This window comes from Poeciliopsis prolifica, unplaced genomic scaffold, assembly GCF_027474105.1.
Source record: "Poeciliopsis prolifica strain line A6 unplaced genomic scaffold, Auburn_PproV2 SCAFFOLD003, whole genome shotgun sequence".
Classification (NCBI taxonomy): Eukaryota; Metazoa; Chordata; class Actinopteri; order Cyprinodontiformes; family Poeciliidae; genus Poeciliopsis; species Poeciliopsis prolifica.
This window is the reverse complement of record NW_026562378.1, coordinates 8,819,205-8,844,289: the sequence shown is the minus strand read 5'-3', so window position 1 is coordinate 8,844,289 and position 25,085 is coordinate 8,819,205. Positions and strand designations below refer to the sequence as shown.

At 41.0% G+C, this 25,085-nt stretch overlaps 1 protein-coding gene across 4 annotated transcripts in view; it reads right to left on the bottom strand.

Moving 5' to 3' along the window:
- The window catches only part of LOC129354618 (calmodulin-binding transcription activator 1-like), a 77,042-nt gene that overhangs the window by 25,568 nt on the left and 26,389 nt on the right, over positions 1-25,085 (bottom strand). For all 4 annotated transcript variants that reach the window (XM_055024077.1, XM_055024066.1, XM_055024084.1 and 1 more), the window contains exons 4-6: positions 11,470-11,537; positions 5,673-5,808; positions 2,620-2,691 (exon numbers count right to left, since the gene is read on the bottom strand). In XM_055024077.1, coding sequence (XP_054880052.1) covers positions 2,620-2,691; positions 5,673-5,808; positions 11,470-11,537 — 276 coding nt within the window. The remainder of the gene's footprint in view (positions 1-2,619; positions 2,692-5,672; positions 5,809-11,469; positions 11,538-25,085) is intronic.

Below are 25,085 nucleotides of genomic sequence, written 5' to 3'. Positions count from 1 at the left end.
GAGAAAGTAGAGGACAGGGAGGAGGTCAGACGTAGCGTGTCAGATAAGATTCTCTCACCTGCCCATAAAAGATTTAACAGCTTGAGCCCACTCATCACTCTCTCTCTCTAACGCTGCAGTGTCTACACGTGTGTTTGTGTGTGCGTGCGAGCGCGATACAGGATATATATGGAAAGACTGAACCAGAGAAACAGAGGGAGAGCAGCTCTCACTATACTGCAGGTCACCGACAGACCTATGGAATTTCTATCCTATGAATGATTCAACAAGTTCGCGCGTGCGCACGCGTGTGTTAATGTGTGTGTGTGAGAAAGAGAGAGAGCCTGAGAGACAGAGACTTTTTTTCATGATGAAAGATTCAGTAGACGGACTCAGGTTAGGGGGTGGACCTGCTGAGGTGGAACACTTTTCTCTCCAAGAGAGGGGTAGCACACTGGGCCGCTGCTGCTCAGGGCTCTGCGGTGCAACACTGTTCATGGACTGATTTATAATCATGTTCGCTGATGTGTTTTGATATCTGTGCAAAGAGCAGAAAATGGCACATTACAGATAAAGCAAGTCAAATTTCCCTTCCCATTTTCAAGATGGCAAGATTCCAACTAGTGGAGCATGCTGGAAGAGAACATATAGTGGATTGGGGCATAATATTTCAATTTACCGAGATAGCTGATATTTCCATGCAGATTTTATGTGGAAAATTGTGCAAAAAAAATCTGATCACAACTACACAGCTGTGTGTGTTTGTCCAAATTGTAAATATGCTGTGGCATTGCATTTTTCATTTGAAATTAGCTGTGAGAAATGAAAAGTGCGGGAGTTTAAATGTACCCAGACGTGTCCGGGAGTCATTATGCAATATGTCATTTGAAGATGATGAGGTGGCTGTTTCTTGAATTAGCAGAGTGAAAGACCTGTGTGTGTGCGTGTGTGTGTCAGAGAGAAAAAGAGCACATATGCACACAACAGCTGCTCTCTGTTGCCGCTCACATGAGCAGCAGAGTGAGTCCAACATCTTTATGAAAAGCAACATGCTTTTATACACAATAGACACCTGTCAAGGTGTGTGTGTGCATTCGAAGTGGATGGCATGTTGTGTGTGTAGTTTGTAGCTCCAGGACATTTTCTTAGAAAGGACCGCACAGAGAGCAGCGCCTGAGACCCTGATGCGAGCATTGAGAGTCAGGGTTAGATAACACACTGTTCTCAGGAAGTTACAGTCAGCTCCTGTAAAAATTATTTTTACCGCCCTGCACCCAGTGTGACATTTTCCCGAGACCTATATGAGCAGTGTATTCCATAGTGGTCTATATTCGTAGGTAGGACACCAGCAAGCCAAACAACATAAATTTTTACTATCAGCCCAGTCCTGGAGTATTATTTTCAGCAGCCTGAGTCTGCCTCATTAATTTGGAAGGGGAAGACTTTTATCGCTGCTTTATGGTTTAGCTCAGTTTCACCTGTTTGATGATCTAACAAGTGAAAGCTTGTGTTCTACTTTGTAAAATAAAACCTAAAATACTTAAAAATAATGTTCGCTGTGTGTATTGATGCCTTATGAATTCAGTCAGAATTTTGCATTAATACAGCACTGGTCAGAAGTTTACATACAACCTCATGTTGATTTTGGGCTTTCAATGATTCTTTTTTTTTTTCCACCAACTTTTTTCCAGGGTGGTTTGATTACAACAAATAAATGTGATGTTTTACAAAGTAGTATAATGTGCAAAAGCTGGAATTTATTGTGGATTTTCTCTAATTCACATGGAGCGAACATTATGCAGTATATAAAAGCACAGATAAACACATTGCACTTGTTATACATATTTAAACATTTCTTTATTTGTCCATTAGCACAATGCACACTTTTGGTTAAACTTTGACAACTCTACTTATCAGATTGAAATAGTTTATATGCTGTGTATTTTGTGCAATTCAGGCACAGACCTGTCTATTAAGCTTATTTCACAATTGCGAACAATGGCACTGTTGCTGAACACCTTCACCAATTTCATTTGATCTAAAGGGAACTAAGGGTAGTTCAGAAGTGGCTTGCGCATAAATAACCCCCTGGGCGAACAACTTATATTATCGCCCTGGGCAACAGCCCATGTTGCCTGTATCAAAAGCCGGCTCTGGTTGTACCAAGAGGAAAATAGCACCAAACACACAGTACAGCTGTGTGGATGAGATGAGTCAGTTTCTGGAAAGCCCTGAGCTCAACAATATTTAAAATTTATGAACTCTACTTAAATTCAAAATTCATGCCTGGAAATCAGAAAAACTAAATTGTGCTCTATCAGTTCTACCAGGAATAGTGATCAATTCAAATATCCAGCTGAAATTAAGCCAGAAGTTTGTTGTTGGCTAAAACAAAAAAGTGTGCGTGAAGGTACAACTTGGGGAGGAAAAAGTGTCCAAACGATAGTGTTTTGATCATCAGTTCTTGAGTTTAGATTGCCTCTGAAGATATGCATTATGTCAACATTCCACCCTGAAAACAGAACAGTATCATTAAAGCCCAAAATGAAAGTAGTATTCCTGGTCAAAATTAGTATATGTAGACGTCTGACTGGTGCTGTATGCGAGAGAGGCATAGTGGGAAAAGGGCGGAGAGCTTACCTGCAGCAGCCAATAGCATCTACGATGGAAGGTGGGGATGATGGAGGAGTGGACGTAGCAGCCATACAGACACTGGAGAGAGGATAGGAGAGGACAGCAGAGGAGAGGAGATCGCAATGGTGAACAAGACAAGAAAAAAGGAAGGAAGCCGGACAAAGAAACATTGTAAAAAAGGGAGTGGAGAAGGAGAGGACAGGGAAGGAGAGAACAGGAGAGGAGAACTTAGGTTATACCCACTTAGGTTGTATTGATTGTGGTGCTGAAAGTAAATTGCAAACATGCTGTATGTGTTTTTTTCCCTAATGTCTTTTCTAAAATACCATCAATCTGACGTGGGCAATAACAGCACCAGAAACAGAGAAACTCACAGCCTTTGCAAAACAGGACATTTGGAATTAATAAAAACTTCAAAAGTTTTTAGTTTACTAGAAAAGGGAAATGTGTGGAGACTGCAAGAAAGTACTGAGCGAACAAAGGACACTTATAAGAAGACTATAGAGTGTAAGCATGACCAAACATAGGCGCAACTTGGTAAATTAGAATACTAAAGAAAAATGTATGTATTCCCGTAATTGCATTAAAAATGACACACGGTTAGGTCCATTTAAAACATATAATCTTGGTAATTTTGACTGCTGGGGGTCTAGAAAATAAAACCTCAGTTCCACAGAAAGGTATAGTACTACACTAATATATAAATAGTGTTTTTAATACAGACATCTAATGATATAACAATATTACAACATTACATTACAGGTAATGGGAAAGTCTGCTGACTTGACAATTGTCTAGCAGACAGTCATTGGGGATGCTACAATTGGTAATTGCTAAAGCATGCAAGCATCTTAATGGAAAATTAAGTGGAAGAAAAAAGCGTTATTGAATAGGTGGTGGAGATTATTCTAAAACAAGGAGAGTTGTAACAACATCAGTTCCACCATTTCGGAAACAGAAGTTTTGTGGCTCTACATCTGTGCCACACCGGCACCCTGGTTGGTGCAGGATCTATCCCTGGTGAAGCTTGCATCATGACATCAGACATAAGATACAAACACAGCGTTGAACTTAATTCCTTCAAGTAAAGACGCGGTAAAAACATTCCTTTAAGTTAAAGATTTGTAACTTTTAAGTTATTTAAACACGTGAAAGTAAGATGGCATAACTAAAGCAAAGGAATTAAGTGAGATTAATGTCAATAAACATGAACGACAACCCAAATACACTTTGAGCACACTAAAAATGCACTCTCAGAGGTGTGCACTCACTGAAGTGTACACTAAAAAGTGTATTTTTTTTACAGTGCACTTTTTAGTGTACACTCAAAAACATACAATTTAGAGAGTACACTTTTGAGTGTACACTTAGAATCTCACTTAATTCTTAATACTTGTGTATACACTTTTGCAAAAGTGTATACATTTTTGAGAGTGCACTCTAAATCGGATAAAATTAATGAATTGAATTTTTATGATCATATTATATTGAGTTGGATAAGATACAAAACTGGTATTGAATTCAGCTGTTTCTAGTAGAGTCAAAGTAAAAAGAGAATCTTAGATTAAAGATTTGTAACTTTTAAGTTAATTGAGCACAAAAAAATACAACTTTTGGACTTATCTATAAGCTTCAATACGGTATAAAATATTGAGTTTTGTGTGAAAGTCTTTGATATTTTGTGAGCTGGAAAAAACATTTCTGAACAAGACGAACAGCCAAAAGTCATACAAAAATTTGGTTTATTTTGCACAATTTTGTGCAAAGTAAAAATATTTTTTTTGTGAAAGCAAAACGATTCATTCACGTCCAACACCTGGCCTTGGTTGTAATGATTGTCATAATGCGTGACAGATGAAGGATGAAGTGAAAGCAGAAAAGCCTTCCATCAAGGTCATTACCTCCCCATTGTGAGCAAAAATCAAGACACCCACATCCGAGCACACATGCAAAAGTGTGAAACGGCTTCTTTTAAAAACAAAATTGCTGCCAATGTAAATACATTCAATCAGGCAATATGTAATTTACAGTTCAAGCTTGTTTTGTTTTCTTTTTCATTCATGCTCATACACACTCATGTTTTTCTGCCTTTTTTCCCTTCTCAGAAGTAGCCCGCTCTCTTTCTAAAGTGTGTTTTGCCAAAGGCAAAGTGCATTTCCATATATTTCCATTCGATATGAGGAGGCTCTCCATCCAGGGTTATGTTTTTCTCTAATGCTTCCTGCCTCTCCCCATCCTTCTTCTTTCCCTCTGCTCATCTTGCCGCTCTGCTCGTTCTCTCATTCTCATTCCCTGCTCTACACTCTGCTTACTTGCTCGCTTGAGGGGTCCTGGGAAGGAGTGACACAAACAATTACTGACCAAGTACCAGGGAGAGAAACTCTTTTCTCTGCGACCATGTTTGTTTGTGGATGTTCAAGTGCACGGAAATATAAGACGGAGTGTTAGAATGTAAATAATTGCGACGTCTTTAATCTTAGCCTTTCTCGATATGCCTTCTTCAAGCTGTTTCTTGTTCACTTTTAATGCATGAACCACTGAGTCCCCAGTAAACATCTGTGTACCTCATCACAGTTTCTCCTTTGCTCTCCTCTCCACCTCATTCTTTCTGTTTCTGACACATGCATGCTCACTCCTCTCACCTCCTGGTACATTCCTGCTGAATAATCAATTTCTGAGCTGGCTGATGTGACTCAAACACACACACTCACACACACATGCAGAGACGCTGCCTTGAGACTGGATCGATACCCCTCTCTGTTCTGCTGAAGGAGGCATTGACATCATTCCTGGCCTGAGGCCAAACACACTCTTATCCTTCACAAAGAGAGAGGAAGGGAGACAGGGACCGGAGCTGGGAGGAGTTGGGTTAGGAGGAGAAGAAAGAGGGGTACCACTCACTTTCAGGCCACAAATTGGTCTGTAGACTAAGCGGCGGGTTACTTTGCGTATTCGTTTGAGTTGCATGTATGTGTCTCCTCTAAATTGAGAAGAGTAAGTTAAGGACGAGGTTGGCAGCGAAGCAGCAAACACCATCATCGATTTCTATTTCCTCTTACCTCTACCCCCTGGACTTTAAGCTTCATATGATCCTCTCGGGTGGTCTTCCCATCTTTCCTCTTCTTCCAGCAATAGCCATCTTTCCTGTACTTCACCTTTTTACGGTTGTAGAGAATCATAGAGCCATTCTGAGGCCTGCAGCAGGACAAGAAGAAGAAATTACGGGCATTTTTATGCGTTCTTGATCTCACGCAGCATTTTGCACGGTGACGTCAGCGCTACTCTTGGCGAGTTTCACGTGTCCACCCTCCCCCTTCACATAAATAGCCCTGTGCTCCAACATGTTAATATTTTAGTAGGGTGATTTACTGGCACAGCAAGAACATTGGCCTCCAAGCTGCCTTTCTGTATACACACCTGGTGGGATGAACACACACAGTCACAAAGACGCACACCAGGAATCATACGTGAACAAAGACAGAGGTATAATAGTGATATCAGACATAGCAGGGTCTGCTGCTGTGTCTTCTTTGGGCTCAATGTCAAACCTGCTGCTCGGCAATCAATCATTACTCTTTAAAACATTAGGGACAGGTGTGCGTGTGCGTGGGTGCGTGTATGTGTGTGTGTGTGTGTGAGAGATAGATTGTGTTAATGTGCCAAAGGAGGAAAAGTGCCTCTCTGCCTTATCTTGTGACACCAGGAGGAGAGAACAGACTAGTTAACAATCAATAAACTAAAACACTGAGCCTTGCAAAAGCATTTATGCCCCTTAAATCCTTTCACGTTTTGTTATGACCACATACTTTAGTGTATTTTAATGGAGTTTTATGAAATAGACCAACACAAAGAAGTGCATAAAGGTGAAGCCAAAGGAGAATAACTTCCAAAAAGCCCTTTTGCTCTTCATGAAGCTGTTTACTCAGTGATATTCTCTGAGACCTTCACAAATCAATTGCATTCATGCTGAGAATATATTCCACACAACAATTGATCCACATTTACAATTAAGGTGATTTCTGAGGGCAATTTGTGGTACTGGACTTTATTTATGAGAATCCGAGTTGTAAACTATTTTCCATCCACTTCAAAATAGTGAATATGTTTGGAACTAAAGAGTCAGAAAGGCCCGCCTAACGGCAGTCGGCTGAGAAGTTACACATTTCCTCCATCCCCTCTGTGCTTCACTTCTCAATCAGCCTCCAGTCCTCATCCCTCTTATCGCATCTCCTCATTTATTTTTCTTTTCTACTCCTACGGTCCCCCAGTTCTCGTCTCTGGTTCTTCTCATCTCATCTGTTCCTCCTGGTGCTACCCCAGCCTTTCCTTTCTCCTCTCCTCTCTGAATTTCATGTCGACACATCTATATGGACTGAGATGATAGCGGCGTACTCAGAAGGCCGTGTGTAGCGAAATTGAATTTACTGTGAGCTGATTTTCTCTGACACCTTAAATCTGTTCTGTTTTGGGGGCGAGCCTGCCAGTTTCTTAGTGGAGTGGAGACCCCCACCCTCCGATCAAAGCCAAGTATAGTCTCTGTCTCGAGCAGCATGAGTCATCTGAGAGCTGCTGATTCTAATTATGTTACGGAGAAGATGGATGAGATCAAACGCATGCTTGTGTGTGGGCGACAGACGCGTGCATGTTTCGTATGTGGACGTGGGAGCGCGCTCGGGGGACGGGTGCCCATGCGTGCACCTCGCGAACCTTGTGATTCAGGCAGACATAAATGCTATTGATTGTAACTAGGCTGTGATGTGTGGGATATAAAAAGCTTTTCAGCTGTTCCACGGTGTAGCAGAGCAAAAACAGGGAAGGAAAGGAGGAGGAGATGGTGGGGAGAAAACAAAAAAAAAAAACACGGCAGCAAGATGAAGAGGCAGAGTGGGTGTGTGAGCGAGTCTGGAAAGGGAGGAGACAAGGAGGAGCGCATAAAAAGGAGAAGGTAACTCTCACAACTTTGAACCCATGGAACAGTTCAGTTATGGGAGAAATCAAGGTTATTGATTATGATCTTCACATTGTTCCCTCAGCTGCCCCCCCGCAAAACCCCTGCGAAAAAAATTGCAGTCATGTAAATGTCAGCGGCTCCGTGAGCTGAGCTCCTTTCCATTTGATGGGATTAGGTGTAATCTGTTCTAATCGTGCCTCGTGTCATGTGTAAATGGGATTATATCTAACTGCTGCTCAATAACACCAATATGACTGCTGCTACTGCAGCTGCAGCTGCTGGGAGGCTGAGGCTGCACGGCAGCACAGCCAATCAATGAGAAATCCATCCACAACATAAACCATGCTGGTGGCCCCCCGGCTGCTCCTGACAGGAGTCCTTAGGCTGACACAATAAGAGCGCACAGATATCACCTCTGTCTTTCAACAGTGTCAGTAATCAGAAATGGGGGGCAAAAGGTGACTGATTGACTTGCTTCACTTCACTTTTTTCTTCTTTCTTTTTATCCTTCTGTTTCACCTCTTTCATTTTTTATTCTCTTTTGCTCACAGTATATACCTACAGTACATCTGTATTAACTAAAGTAAATGTCAATAAGGTGATTCATCAATAATTCAACTTGCCCTTTTCCCCGAGTCTTTTATTCTGTCTCGCTTTTCTTGCAGTTCTCCTTCTGGGCTCCCCGTTCTAGGAAAAGCGCCACATATGGTTTCCTCAGATCAATGAATATTCAGTCCTGGCACGTGAATCCCTGCTCGCATCCCATCTTTTATACACATGCAGCTCCTCCCTTTAAAATCCCCCCTCTCACCCTTCTTTGCCTGAATTATACATCACTTATCCTAATACATTTACATTCATTAATACTCCATTTCCAGCTGACTAGGAGCTTTACAGTCCGCTCATGTTCTGGAGTGTTCTCTACATGTGGAGTGGGCCGCTATAGCAGGATGGAGGCGGGAGACAGTTGACGTACATTACTAATGTTTTAATCAAACACAGGCACTTACTCATTGAGATTAAACCACAGTGAGTCACTGACTGAATGACTGATACTGAGTTTGAACCATGAGACTTGGAAAGTTTGTAAATCCTTAAAAATGTTCTATCACACATTACTCATATGTACAAAAAAAAAAACACATTTTTTTTCTTTAAAAAAAAGACAAGTCATGATAATGCAACGCCAAACACAAACTAAAGTATAATGTTTGATGTGTACCTTAAGACCAGTTCATCAGTAGAGAATGATTCTAACCAATTTCTCTTCACAGAACAACTGCGTTTAACCTTTTCAAATAAATGCAAGCATTTTTTTGCTTGCATTTATTTTGTATTTTTGGTATTTTTTTTTAATTTTTGAAAAAGGTTGGGACTTTGGCTAAGTCGTACTGATAAATGAACGCGTTGTTTAACTTTTACAGTCTGATGCTTTTTGTTGTACATGTAAATCAAAATATCCTGAGATTGTATGTCTCGATTGCTGCAATGCAAAATTAATTCATGTCCAAGCATGACATAAGCCCATATCATTATAACACCTTTTCAGTCAGATTAAACATGTCCTTTTGTGTCTGTTATTATTATTATTATTATTATTATTATTATTATTATTATAATTTTGGTATTTTGGGATATTTTGCTTTTCCATAAACTGAGGATTAGCAGAAATGTTTGTCTTGACAAACCACCACTGTTGTTTAGTTTCTCCCTGACAGATGACTCATGAGTCTTAAACTAGTGTTAGAATAGAACTCATATTATTGCTGAGTATTTTCTCTGGGTTCCCTTGTGACCTCATTGACTAAAGCTGTGAGCCACACTGTATGAAACTTCTTCAATTTCCACTGTCCGGCTGCAAGATGGTGGGGACAAGAACCCTTTAAGATGGTTTTGAGACACATGTCTCAAAATCATGACAGGTGTGCACAAACATAGGCATTGTCAACACTAACACGTAGACTTTGCCAAGCAGAACTTTTTCTGATGCATTAGCACATCGTATTCACATCAAAATTACATTTTTGGTCAGCAAAGCAGAAATTTATTTTTAAAAGCAGCAGGGAACTTCACATGATGAGCTAAAAATCACTAACTTAAATGGGTAAAGGGATATTATATCTGCTTAAGCTATTGTGGTAAATAAATAATAATTTTAAGCAAGTCTTGGCTTGAATGTATTGAAACTTGCACAAACCTGAGTGATCTAGAGCCCCTAGCAAAATGCTCTGCGTTGAAATGTCATCAACACAGTCACAACGTGAGCTTACTGAAGTCTAGTAACTTCATGTTTGAGTCAGAGAAAACATGAGGTGGAAATTCCTTCAGCCATTGTTTAATGTCAGCATTTATTTTATTATAGTCACACCAGTATATCTGATGTGAATGAACCTTTTTCTGCAATACTGATAGCTTATTACTATGGATGCACACATTTGGTAAACAGCTCTTATTTTTGTTTAGATGATTGACTGACTATGATCTAAACAACCTTTCCTTAGATTTTAAAGAACTGTGCAAGGTGAGGGCTTTTTATGACTTTCTTAACCAAGTGGCCCCCAAAATGACAGGGAGGTCAGGGGAATTCATTATTAGGAAGGAAATGAGTTCAAGGTGATTTCCAGAAATACTGAACTTAATGGGACCTGTTTCGTGGATGACCTGATGAAGTACATGGCCGTCAACTCCGCCACCAAAGAGGTGGTTGATGAACTCAAAGATGGGGCCGTGACTGATGGCTGTGGCCTGGCAACAGGTTCAACATAGCAAGTATGACTGGAAGAACTCGTCTCCAACCTTCTGTCATGAAGCCTCATGTCAATCCTTGTGGCCAGAGTCTCCAGTTCCTCCAGATCCTTGGGAGCATCCCGAGTTGACAGTTCATCCTTTTATCTCCTCACTGAGACCCTGGTTGAAAGCATCACATGGTGCCTAATTGCTTCAGTCACTTCTTGAAAAAAGAGCATGAAAGTCAATTATATACTCTGTGACTCGCCTCCTGGCTTGTTTGAGTTTGAGCAAACCACATGCAGCCTCCCTCTTGGGCAGGACTGGATCGAAGACCCTGATTAGCTCCTTGGAAAAGTCCTTGAACCAATGAGGGAGTTCTTCTGCCACTCAGCAGAACCCCATAACTTGGTCTGATGACAGGGAGGCGCAAGTTACCAGGTGAACAGGACTGTGGAAGCAAGGAGATCCAAGAGGCAACACCCAGGGACTTTGATGATAATCAGGCAGAGGTCATACACAGGAGGATAGAGAGAGCAAACGTAGGGGCAGGAAATACTTGGTGGTCATGAGGCAGAGCTTGGGTTAGGGTCCAGAAATCTGTGAAGAGACCCGTGAAGGGCTTGGCAGGAGGGGTCAATCCGTGGGCAGAAAAGGATCGTAGAAAGACTGATGGCGTGGAAGGAAACACTGGATTTCTACTGGCTCGTGGTTGATGATGATCTGGCAGGGAGGCTGAGAGGTGCTTAAATAGGGAGGGGCCCAGGTGGAACAGTTTAGCAATCAGGCATGGCAGGTGAGCTGAATGAGTGTTTAAATACAGCATGGATAGGACAGCATGTGCTTCACTGCTTCACAAAAGTGTCCCGCTGAAACTCTGCATGGACAAAATATTTGTCCCAGTCAGGAAAAACAGAAACAACACCTCTGGAGTGTAAGTTAAATTTGACAATACTCAATACTAAAGCATAAAATGTAATACTAATCACAAGGATTTGATTTTACTAACTTTAAGTATTGTACTCTGCGTTTGCAAACACCTGATCTGACGTGACTCGGTTCTGTGTGAGGAACAGCTCTTGCTTGTAGAATACATTATTATGTTATTTAATGCAAATACAGGGTAAAAAAAAACACGGCTGCAGGTGTGTATAAATTATTGTCTGTTCTCTGCTCACCTGGTTTTTGGCGATGTCGTCAGCCACTCATCGTGTTTCTCAAAAGTGATGAGATACGCAGCAATCTCCTAGACAGACAGAGAAAGACAGAGAGGTTATATTGGTGTGTGTACACCCCCGGCAGATTATGTGGTGTGTGTGTGTGTGTGTGTGTGTCACAGGGAGATAACACATAACAAGTATTTCCAGATGACCTGCTGATGCCCACAGAGAGAGAGTCACTATCTGATTGCCAAGGTGAGGTTCGGCCACCTGATTGGTCACAGAGTAGCCAGTGAGGAGGCAGATACAGAAGACAGACCCCCAGGGCCAGCAACCAATCACACTTCACTTTGCCTCTTCCACTGGGGAGGAAAAGCTATCTCCTAAATACACACACTCACACTATATAAACACACACAAACACACACACCTATATTCACATACACAAGGGATGCAGGCCTATAAACCTGCTCAGAGAGTATGCTGATAGGAAAAGTTTTCTTGCACTTTGCAGTTTGCCATTCAGATAAAGCCTCTTCCTAACTCCACTCTTAATTCCTCTGACTCTCATCTCATTTCCTCATCTTTCCTCTTCGCAATTCTTCTCTTCTCGCACTTGTGAATCCAACAAGGAAAAGTAAAACTCGAATCATACAGGTGCATTTTACCGAGAGCGGTTGAAAAACAAAACATCCAAACACACACACACACACATGCATGTGCGTGCGCCAGAACACAGACATAAAGAAATGCATCCAAAAGCAATTGCTGTTTGTACCTCATGCTTTTTAGTTGCTCGTGCAACTCCGCCTTTTCTCTTTGCTCGCTGAACTTTCTCACCTCTGGTTTCCTCCTTCAAACATCATTCTCTATCCGTCTATCATCGACTCCCATCTCACCCACTTGTTGGGAAAGACTATGAAATGTAAATTATCCTCTTAAGGCAATCAGCTTTTGAAATGTGGCACAAAGCAATAGTGAGGACGACATCAACACTCCAGCACTCCTTCATCTGCCCCCTCAGATCAACAGTCTCCTCTCTAGACTTTCTTTCTCTCTTATCCTCTGTGTCTTGGTGTGTGCGTGTGGTGTGTGTGTGTGTCCCAGTTTGGCATGAGAGCTCCCCGGTTCGACACCGATATGACAAAAGATTTGAGATGTGGAGGGGGAAGAAGGTGAGAGGGAGAAATACAGAGCAGCTGGAGGCTGCTGACACTTAACTGGATAGGAGTTTTTTGTATCCTCAGTTTGATCCTCACTTCCAAGCCCCCCCATTGCCTTATTCTGAATTTATATCGGTATTTATATATACGTGTGTGGGTGTGGGAGAGACTGCTATCACACCCTTCATAATTATCAATATCTGGCTTGAGAAGGTGTCTGTACAAGGTAAATAAAAGGTTCAGAGGATAGAGTCTGTACATAAATACAAAGAAGCAAACACACTCCTTGAACTTTTTCACATTTGCAATTTACCAACCACTACAGGGCTGGGGCATAAGACTTAAAAATAATATCTATTCACCACCTTTTCTTTCCTTGAAAAAATCGACAGAAAATATCTGCAAAAACTGTCTTAATTTCTATCATTCTCTGAATTGATCTGAATTTAAAGTCCAAATGAACAGAAGCTGTAACACATGTTTGTCACAAAGATGGTAAATCTCTGCTGGGCTGACATCACTCTGAACTACGGAAATCTAAGGAATGCTTTGTGAAGAAAGCCTGAATTTCCAAAAATTAAATCTTAAAAACACAAAAAAGAAATTTAATTCACTGGAAATCTCCTAGTACTACCACAAACTTCAACATATATTATTTGGATCAATGTGTTGGACCAAAACAAAATGTTGGAGAACTAAAATGTGGAAGACAAAGGATGATAAAAATAAAAATATAATGAAAACAACTTCCTCTGGAACAAACCTTATAAATAATTGTGTCTCACTGAGTGTAGGGCCTCAGGTGTGTTAGAGGATAGTAGTGAACAAACCATGAAGACCAAAGGATAAACTCTTGGTGAAGTTTAAAACTGGGTTTGGTTAGGGGTGCAGCAAAAGATTATTTTACTAATTGATTCTTCTGTTAATTATTCTGACAATTAATTGTTTATTCGGAAAAAGAAATTGGCATATTTTGCAGATTCTTTCTTTAACCACTACAAGCCTATTATCACGATATTAAAAATACATAAAAAGATGCAAATAAACATTTTTCTATTACTTTTTTGAATATGAAAATGAACATTTTGTTGCCTGGAATTCAAAAACAAAATTTCTTTAGTGGGCACTTGATCATTTGTAGCAAGGACATTAAAACTTTGCTACTCGAGGAGTTCTTGGTAGCTCATATTTACAGATAAATGTTTTTTATTATTATTATTGTAAATGCAACATGTATGTATTTTTTGTATAGTGTTAGTTTACTCACTGCTCTGAGTGTGTTGTATTTTCAAGCGGCCATATTTAGATTACTCCAGCTAGGGATTAATTGATTACTAAATTAGTTGACTGTTACTTCAATAATCAAGTAATTGCTATTGGTCTATGGAGGTGCTGCAGAGATCCACGGCTCAGGTGGGAAAACTACTGTGGTAATTATAGCTTTTGGGGAAAACAGGCTACAAAAATCCATTTTTGAAAGTACACCATAAAATGCGATGTTTACAGTTTGTCACGGACTTTGTGAGAGAAAAAAACACAAACATGTGGAGGGTAGCAGTGCTCCAGACAAAAAATACCAAATTAAACTTCTTTGACATGCTTGCAAAAACACATTGTGTGGCAGAAAACTGAGGGCATTCAACACCTGTACACAAAATCTTCAAGGTGAACCACAGGAAAACTGCAGCAAGGACGGGGAAGCTGGCCAGAGCTGATGAGAAGATGGATGAAGATAAATACAGGGCTAACCTTTAAGAAAACTTGTTAGAGGCAGCAAAACACTTCAGGCTGATGGGGTGGAGGTCACCCTAAACACACATCCAGAGTGGATTGGCTTAAATCACACATCCTTCTTCTGAAACTTACAGTTATGTCCGACTTTGTGTAAAATCCTTAAAAAGCACTTTAGTGTTTGCTTGCAATATTACAACTCGTGAAAAAGTCCAGTAGTGAGATTACTTTGGGGAGACTCTGCCAACCTATCTGTGGGCATAACCTAACTGTGATGATGACCTCTGACACACACACACACACACACACACACACGCACACACACACCTAAGCACACAGAGTGCCTCATTCATTTATGCATCTATTCATTAGCTGTGACAGGCAGCCACCTCTCCTCCTCCCAAACCACTCCGCAGCAAGTCAATATCCTATACAGCCTCCACGGCTCTGGCCAGGTACTCGGGCTCCCCTAGTGACTGTCAGCCAGTGGGAGGCGGGAGCAGAGAAGAGAGAGGGGGGAGGAGATGAGGAGCTGGAGGAGGTGGGGTGGACAGAAGGATGGGAGGATTAAGACAGAGGGAGGGAAAGAGAGAGACTTACAATTAAAGGCCTGCCCCATAAGAGCCATTAAAAAACCAGAAACAGAGGAGTCAGCTGAAAAAGGCAGCTCGACACACACTGTGCAACACACCCACACACACATGCACAAGCACACACTGCTGCTGCTCACTCCCCCTGGCAGCGCACACACACACATGCCCATGTGAAGAGTGACAGAAGTGAGTTGGTGAAGGTCGATCCTCAGGAAGTCACAGTTATGGTCCCAGTGGAAGGAAGTGATGGAGCACTGTGAGCATGCCTGGTGACACGCTGACCCTTCAGGAATACTGTGAGTGAAGGTGCGTGTGCAGGGGTGTGTATGCGTGTGTGTGTGTTGGCTGTGAACAGGCACATGGGGCAGGGAAAGACATCCTCCTCCAGGGATCTGCTCGAGAAACCCAGACGTTCTGCATGTCTGTGTGCAACAATACATTACCAATACATTACGACGGGCGCTCAGTTGCACACGCTTTCCCCACCCAACACACACCCATTTCTGCTGGCTGCCGTGCATGTGAGAGCGTGAAAGAGAGTTACTTAAGAAATATCTAACAAAGCAGGGAGCATGAGTGGGAAGTTAGATTGGAGCGAGCAATGCAGTTGGGGAAATCAGCCTCCCACTCACGCTTCACTGAGACCATCTCCCTCCGAGAAACTGGTGGCATGTACAGAAAGGCAGCCACACAGACGCGCATGTGTACATACAAACACATTTACAACGCCTTGGGGAGGTTTCCACTGGGAAAGGGACTTTATAGGTTCACCTACACACAGACAGTCCCATCCAGGAGCTTCTCCCAGGGACAGTCACTTACCAAGGTCTGGCCATGAGCTCGAACACACACACACACACACACACCCACACACACATATATATATATATACACAGAGAGAGAGGGAGCTGTGTGCACGTTTGAAGCTCAGTGATGAGCATCACCCCGACAGAGATCTGGGGAAAACAGAGCTGTCTTCAAACTGGAACTGTCACATCCATTCGAAGTGCCTCAAATGAAAGCCGCCGCTGGCTCACAACAGAAATCATTTGGCATTGAACGGTTTATTTTGGCAGAACAGGAGGTAACAAACTGAAGTGTCCTTTCTAACTACACAATCCATACCTGCCTCTCCTCTTGGGCATGGTAAGACCCACATGCATGCACGTGTGTGTGCGCACATGTGTGTGTGTGTGTTTGGGGTGTGGGGGTGAAGAACTGCATTAGCATTAAGACCAAGAGAAGTCTGCTGATGCGGTGATGTGCTCCAATAGCATCTCTGCTGGGTTTCTCCTTTCCACAGTGTCCCTGCTGATGTTTCATAATGACAGGCAATGTCTACAACGCTGCCATCCTATATAGCTTCATTGTTGTTATTATTATTTTGTGGATTTCCCTGTGGTGTTTATTCTGATCCAGTCTCACATTTAGACAGATTTTAATCTATTTTTTTAAATGATAGACTGGTTTAAAGTGATGCATAATTGTGAAGTGGAAGGAAAACAACAATGTAAAAAGTGTATTTGCATTTAACACTTTTACTCTGATGGTAATCCTAAATAACATCCAAAGGGTGTTATTCAGAAGTCTCCTAGTTAAAGGTCCACCAGAGTCTTTGCATCTCTTTGAGATTTGTTGAAGGACAACACTAAACACACAGCCTCATGAAAACCAAAAAACTAATAGTCATTCACTCTACAAATCTGGGCTATATGAAAGAAAGCCATTGTTGAAAGAAAACCAAGAGAAAACCTGTTTAAAGTTTAGTAAGAGTCAAAGAAAAAAGTGACAGAGGGTGCGCTGGCCAAACGAGGCAAACATATTATTATTTGCCCTAACTGGAAAAACTGCAGCAGAAAATCCTGAACTCACCATTTCCACTATGAAACCTGGACATGGCAGCTTCATGCTTTTCTTCAGTGAGAACAAGGAAGCATGTCAGAGTTCAGCCAAAGACTGATGAAGATGAATACATGGCAATTATGGAAAACAATGGCTTGAAGCTGTAAAAATCATCAGCAAAGCAAAAGCCAGAGTTACAATGGAATCATTAACATCAAGCTAGATTGATGTGGTAAAATGGCCCAGTCAAAGTCTAGACCCACATTCAGATGAGAGCTGTGATAAAATTCGGAAAATCAGCACGGTTTTCCAGCCTGACAACTGACAACAAAACAACATATTTCTTTGCGCTTTATGCATTCTAATATTGTGGCAACACATTTGGAAATAGAGCTTGAATTATTGAATTACAAACTGTCCAAACACTTCATTACTTTTTCCTCAGGGTTAGTGAAAAACCCCAAACTCTCCAAGTTACTGTTCTATTTTAAGGTCCATTACTCTTAAATGTTTTTGAACTGGAAGTTAGATTTTCCCTAAAATGAATATTGTGGTTCAAACAGACTATACTACACTTTAAAAACCAAGACGTTTTATTGTATACCAGATCAATACTGAGTTTTGTACCATGCTAATTACACCATGTAGCTCTCAACAGAGAGAACAATGAATAATGATGGGATCATTTTGCTCCGTTAAAGCCGCACTACAGTTTATCAAGTCCATCGTAAACTATGAGAAATACAGTGTAGCTTGTAGTGGACTCCCAAACTGCCTTGCTCCCTGCTGTGTGACTTTCAAGAGCCCTTATATTACCTCTGCTGCCTAATACGACTGCTTAACGCTGTTTCCATAACAACTGTTGCAAAGCCCCTGATCAGGATTCCTCTCGAGCTCGGCTTGTGTTTATCATATCAACACCTCATCACTCTCAAAGCAACATACATGCACTCAAACACGGCCGTAAGAGACAGCCGCGCACAAACGCAAATGGATTACTAGTGCAGAAAGTTGTCGGTTGCAATGAAATAAATAACATCATCGCTTGTCTGTTTCCCCTTTTTGGTCCGTCGGCGTGGACAAACACAGAGACTGCTCACAGAGAGACACACGTGCTAAACGCTGGCCCATCAGCAGAGGGGAGCTAACGTCTGACCTTCAGCGGTGACGAGTCTCTGTCGCCTAGTTAAGAAAGAGACGAGGATCATATTCGTCTTTGTCACACACGATTAGACACACAGGTATATGACATGACAGGAACAGACGTGACTAAGGTGTGTTCATGTACACCGTGGTGAAAGTGAGCACACCGACTTTGACAACTCAAGGGTCACTTCAAAATACCCTTCCTCATCTACTGTAAGCCTCATGCCACAATCTAATATGGATGCTTATATGACCTTGTCAGGCTAATCGATTGAATAATCGCGTAACTGCTGATAACGATGCAGAACATCACAATGTGATTGATTCATGTTTGAAACCGTAAATGTGAAAACAAATGAGGGAGTATTTTGATTACAGAAGCAATTGTGGACATTTTTGGTCTCTGTCTCTGCAGACAGTGAAAAACACTTGCAATTCAACTGCTTTACTGGATATTGTTACATCCATATTCTCTGGTTACCCCAAGTCTGACTCTGATTGGCTAAACAGTCCTTTATTTTCTTTCTTTCTTTTTTTTTTTTTACAGGAAACACAGATGGCTAAGGAGCATGAATTTGGGCTCATTCATACAGAACCAGAAAAAAAAATATTTCTCCAGCTGGGGAGAGGTCTGATTAACCTTGAGATTCTCTCACAATAAACAGTTTTGCTTGCATTGTACCCAGCCTACATTTTTCTATTTCAAAAAGCATTCCACTTTCAGAATAGGTCTCTCACAAAGGTTATTTGTTTGTTTTAATCCTGTAGTGCCAGTCTTAAGTGATGTATTTCTCACGACACCTCAAGCTTGCCTTATATTTGCTGATCAGTCAACCTGCCGTCGCAGAGGAGCTTTAATAGAGAGTTCATTTAAGGACCCGTCAAACCCAACAAGATGCACAAGATGCACTGACAGACCAGGTGACAAAGGACTGTCAAGATTCATTTATGGTCAATATTTTTGGAGCATTTGGTGGCTTTCTGTCAAACATTCTTCCTTCACACCCAACTAATTTCTAAATCCAAAGTAAGCAATCACCAAAACACCACTGGACCTGAGCCAGAACCAGCATCTGCCACTCGCAGTTATCACTTGGCCAAAACAACATGGGCTTTACCCATGAACCAATCCTCTGACAGTACTGAAGGAACTTTATGCAGTGCAAGATCAGTCGGTTTCACATGTAAGAGAGCACCCCAGTTTTGAAACCAGTCCTTTTAATTCTTTATAATGGTGGTTCATTGGCTAAAAGCTGACATTTGATCTCTCTACCCTATTTTGTTCCCTCTTTCAGACTGTTAGGTATTAGAAGTCATGGACTACTTTATGCACTCAGGTCAAGAGAGTCTTGAAGTTTGATTCAATGTGGAGCCTGGTGCCTACATGGGTTAATGCTTTCATAAAAATTAACTTACTTTCGCCCGTTCTCCTTATGGTTTGACCTTTATACTTTCCCTTCCCTCCCCCTTTTTTGTGCCTCTCATCTGCTAATTTACACAGGTCCAAGCGGTGAAGGTGGCAACACAAAGATACACCCTCAGAGTGCACAGAAAGTAGCACAAACTCTTTCAGTGGAGACTTGAGAGCAAGGAAGCGCTGGCCTCAATTCACCAGGGGGAAACATCAATCGCATTTTTCTAAAGACTTTCTTTTCTTGTGCGCCTGTACCTGTCCTCTTCTTCCTCCTGCCTCCGATTTGCATTTCAGGAGACGCCCCCCCCCTCCTCTCTCTTGGTGGGGAGGAGTTGGGTGGGGGGCACATCAAAGACGCCAACAGGTGTGTGGTGTCAAACACAATGCTGGGATCCCCCGCTGCGCTGGGGTGTAATGGATGAAACCTGTCAGAGTCCTCAAAAACTCCAGCAAAGTTAACTGGAAGAAGGTGTGTGCCACACACACGTTCAGGTCTGTATTGAAGAGTGTGAGTTTCTGCCGGCGGGAGGTGGGAGAAGACAGAGAGAGGTAAGGCGGTGAGGGGAAGGTATCTCAGTGAAGGAGTCTCCAGTGGTTGCGTTAACCCCCACCTCAGCTCACCGTGAGTCATTCCGCCCCCCGAGTCTCATCTCTGCTCCGCGATTGTTGATGTTTTTGTGATCGAGGAGGTTTGCATGCTAAGAAGAGACAGAGAGCCACGGATACGAGACAGAGAGGGGGGAGTGAAAGAAAGTGTGTGCCACCTCTCATTGGCATAAATACTTGTTTACAATGGGACATAAATTGGCACCCTGTCAGTCAGCCTCTCCATTTCTCTTTCCTCTAACTCCTTTGCTCTGTTTCCTCTGCCTCTGTGCGGCTAAGTGTATTATAACACTCCCCGGTTCAGCCCTCTCTCATTACCATATTCTAATTACATTCGTTAAGGGGAGCATTTGGGAGTTTAATGAATAAATTTGAAAGATGGGTCTCTGTGGCGATCTTTAGGTTTGTCTCCTCCTCAGTCACCTAAGAATGTGAGTCAGTGTTCCTGCATAGTTTTAAATGTAAAACCTCATGCTTTTCAGGACTCAAATTTCCTGAGTTTTCACTTCTTTAAGGCTAAAAAGTGTTTCTTCAGTGGTCATGTTTTAAATTTGGTGCATGGAAGAGCTAGGAAATAGGGAAGGACACAAGGAAGGAAGGGAGGAATGTCCTAAAGAGTGACAGGAAGGAAATCAAATTATGTGAGGGAGGATACACCAAAGGTAGAAAGCAGGACAGGTCAAAAGAAAAGGAGACAGAACGAAAGAACGAAAAGAAAGGAGTAATGGAAAGGAAGAAGGGAGTGAAGTGAGAAGAACAGAAGGAATAATGGAAGGACAGAATGCATGACAGGAGGTGAAAACAAGCAGCAAGAATGGATAATATTTTGTGAAACATCCAAATTCACTAAAAAAAAACAACTTTTATCACCACCTATATGTTCCACATTGTGCCTCCGTCTTTCACCACTGTGCAATTCTGTTAAAAAATAAAATAAAAAAGTAGATTTTAATAAGACTTGTTGTAGCGTATGGTGTGTTTGAATTTGTCCCACAATCTGTGACAGAACTGGAATTAAATCCTAATGTTTTCTAAATACATGACGCTGAAATGACTGGGATGAGTACAGGAAACATAATTGATTTTAAATAAAGGGATTGAGTCGATTGTGTTCCCTCACTGAACGTGAGTATACCAAAATCAAAATAACAAGCATCACTCAAAAATATTCTTTATCATAATAAGCGTATTGCATTAGTTTTAGCTGCAGAAAGATCTTAATTGTTCAGTTTGTTTTGAAATATAGTAATTAGATAATTTTATGTTTCTTTTTTTCCATTTTTTTCCTGAATACTATGGTGGGGTTGACTTTTCCTCTTGGTGAGAGGACGGATCTGTTCAATATGTAGACAGCAGACGCAGACAGTTGAGAAATGCTGTTCAGTATGTGTGCTCTCTCTACAAATGTCTCACAATGGCTCCATTTCAGTAGAAACAAACAAATCTAGTTAACTCCAGAAGCTTGTGTGGACTCCTGTCTCTTTATAAAAAAAAAAGAAAATCAATTCAGAATTCTGTTTGCTTCTGCCAAGTAAAGATTTCATGTCATTTGTTTGTTGTTTATGAAAAAAAAAAACAAAAAAAAACTTGGAGCCACCCATGCTGAAGTCATGAATATTTAACCCGTCTCAAACCCAAAAACAGAAACTGCCAAAGACAAGCACCAAATTACAGATGTACAAATCGTATACAATCTCCGATTTAACACAGACAACAGACCTGGGACCTTTAAGACAGAAGGTGGGTAAGTAGAGGTAAAACAATCTTAGGCAAGCGTTAGCATTAAATCAACCCTGCCCCTGTGACAGGCTTCTTCCACTGTTGTGTGGTTTTTGATTTGTCTCTGCCTGGAACGGAGCCCTGGGCGCTAGACCTGCGCTCACTCTTTCAGGGTATTGCAAAAATGTGATATACCCCCCTCACATGGTTTAATAAAATACGTTCTCCACTCTGATGATTGCCAGCTTGTGCTTCAAGGAGTTCAGCAGTGAATTTGCAACAATAACCCAAACAGTTCTTTTCTTTTTTTTCCCTAAAGCTTGGAAATGCATGTGTTTTTACTTGGCCACTTGCCAACGATTACTGACAATTAAACAATGCCACAAGCAGCAGGACTAAGATGAAGAATGTAATTTAACCTCTTGCCCACAGAATTTAATTTCACTGTGACTGCAATTCATTTAAAATGAAAATATTTTCATCTTACTAAATAGATTGTTTTTAAAATCCCAGACCGACATTTATTCATTTTGTCGCTCACGTAAATGAAAAACAAAAACAAAAACAAAAACAAAAACAACAAAAGCAGGCATTTGGAGGCAGCCGAAATTAGCAAATGCCTGGAATTCCTCGCATGTGTGTTTATTTCATTCTCAATTCAAGCTTCCTTAAATTTGCCTGGAAGCAGTGCATTAAAAACAGGCTGCACTCATCCATGGCTAACTATAGACAACAGGCTCTGCAAGAGACCATTTTGGTTAAAAATGTGCTTGCCTTTAATTGTTTGTAAGTGTGTGGTATCTTCTTCACAGAATGTTTGCAGTGATAATTCACTGTGCATGGAAGAGCCCTCTGTCATCACCTTCCCTTCAAGCACTGTGACTCATGCTGTGGGTGCTAGCTTTCATTTTAACCTCTATATAATGTACCATGCATGCATATAAATAAAAAAAAAATACAAGAGAGGAGGAGAAACATTTTCACTCTTTAGACCAGACACCAGGCATATGTGTATCAGGTTGCTTATGGAGGATGCTTTCTTTGCTTTAGTCTGGTTGTTTTCCATCCATTAACTGCATGCAGCACTAATAGAGCTGTTTAATAATTGCTAATTTAATGTGGCTCTATAGATCGAAAAAAGAGACAGACATCAGTCATTGCCTTTTGGGCTGTTGTGGAAACTTTCCACCTCATAAAAACTGTAATTGACTGTGACTTTTCTGTTCAACACGCAGTGACATATGCAGGTGGGAAGCGTCAGTAACTTAGAGCCTCGCTGAAAAAAAGAAAATAATGCTGTCGTGTGTCACAAAGTGTTCATGTCTTTTGAATTTGATCCCACTTTGACAGGGATATAGAAGTGTTATCTCATTAAACAATATCTGACGCCTTAAACATGTCATGTACCAACTATACAGACCAAATACAGCCTGAGCTGAAATGGTTTCAATTGCCAGTATCTCTGAAAGCTGCTGGCTTTGGCAAAAAAAAAAAGTAATAAAGAACCAATTAGTGTTCTTTAAAAACATGTATAACAAATGAAGGTCTTAGCAATTTATGGAATAACTATATCGAAATTCTACAACAAATGCTAAAAGTGTCAATATTATTATTTTTTAATTCTATTGTTCTTGGTACTACAATATGTGCATTTTTTTACTTAACCTTCCACAAATATAAACATCCCATAAAATAATATATATCAACTCTGTTATTAGCAAAATTTAGCTTGTTTTATTTATTTTAATGTAAAAAATATACATATAATACAACGGTAGTTCTTTAAAAATTACAACAAATATTTTGCAAAAATCATAAGTTGCCTTGCAATAATATTGGGTTAATTAACTTTATCTTGCTGAGTAGAGGGAAAAATGGCTTTGGATTGTAAAAGTGGCCAACCCTCGGCTTAGATCAAAGCCTGACTGTGTGTCAGAAAGGTCCAGTCAAAGTCTGGAGCAAAATCAAACTGAGAATCTGTGGGAGGACTTGAAGGTGGATGTTCACACATGCCGTTCCCAGTAACCTGACTTTTTGTTTGAGCTTTGAATATTTTCAAAGAGGAGTTGGGGAGGTATTTTCTCTTTAGATGTGCAAAGCTGGAGCACAACCCATCGAAAGGTAGTTCTACAAAAAGTTGAAGCAGGGGGTCTAAATCCAGATGGACGCCACAACTTTTTTGAGTGCAAATGATATAGAAAGCAATAAATCCTTTCTATACCACTTCAAAATTATGAACTATGTTTTATTGATGGACCAAATATAAATACAGATATAAAGCATAATGAAGTTTGTGGCTGCAATGTGGCAAAGCGTGGAAATACTTTTTGTCAAGGCACTGCAGACATTGCAACCTGGCAAAGTTCAGACAAACATAGCACCAGAAGATGAATGCTCCCAACAAGATGTAATTGTTCGGCTTAACAATAATTAATACATGTTCTGGGACTGGGAAATCCTATTTTTGCCATGTTTTACTGTTTGCTCAAACTGTGAGCAAACACTTCCACAGATTAATAGCCTAACTGTGATTTTGCTCTAAGTCTTTCAAAACCATTAAGGCAGAATCTTCAACGATAGCATGAACTTTGAGAGATAAAGAGTAAGCATCTTAAAAGGCGACTACTGTCAGTTTCTGACACTTGGTAAAGGCACTGGTTGAAAAACGGAGACATATTGCATTTAAGTTTTAATAGTTTCCCGTCCCACAGCGTCAGACTGTACACAGACACAATTAAACACACCGTAAACTCTCCTGGTATGCAAATGCAGCATCAATATCCCATATAGTTTCCTCCTCTGAGTCTTTACATGATGGATGATACATTACAGCTGAGCTGGTCTAAGACTAATGACAAGGCTGCATTACAATACACAACAATGCACACAGCTAATATTGTATGTGCAGGAAGACAGAACACTTTCACACAGACATGGGCACACAAACGCCACCTTGTTTAATCCCCGGGAATCGGGGAAATTTGATTAGCATGACTTTTACAAACACACTCCGCATGAGAGTAGACAATCCATGAATCAGGCGAGAAGGAAAAGGGAGCAGGAGAAAGAAGCAGAAGACAGAGATGGTTAGGTTGGGGGGGGAATGAGGAATGCATGATCCTCTATCCTCAGTGTAGTTTGAAAAGAGGGGAAAAAAAGACCTATGATGTAGGCTCCTGAATGGAAATGCTCAGTTTTCTTAAAACACATAAATAAAACAGCATCTTTACCAGTAAACCTATATATAATATATATATGCCCTGTCCTGCATCTTGTCAATGTGTACATTTCCAGAACAATATTTGTGGAAAATGCACTGCGCAGCATCAGGAGGCTCACATATCTCTGAATTGTTGGGGATGGGATGTTTGCAGGCTTCTAATTTATCCCTGCACTCACGTTATACCTGCCAATGGTAAA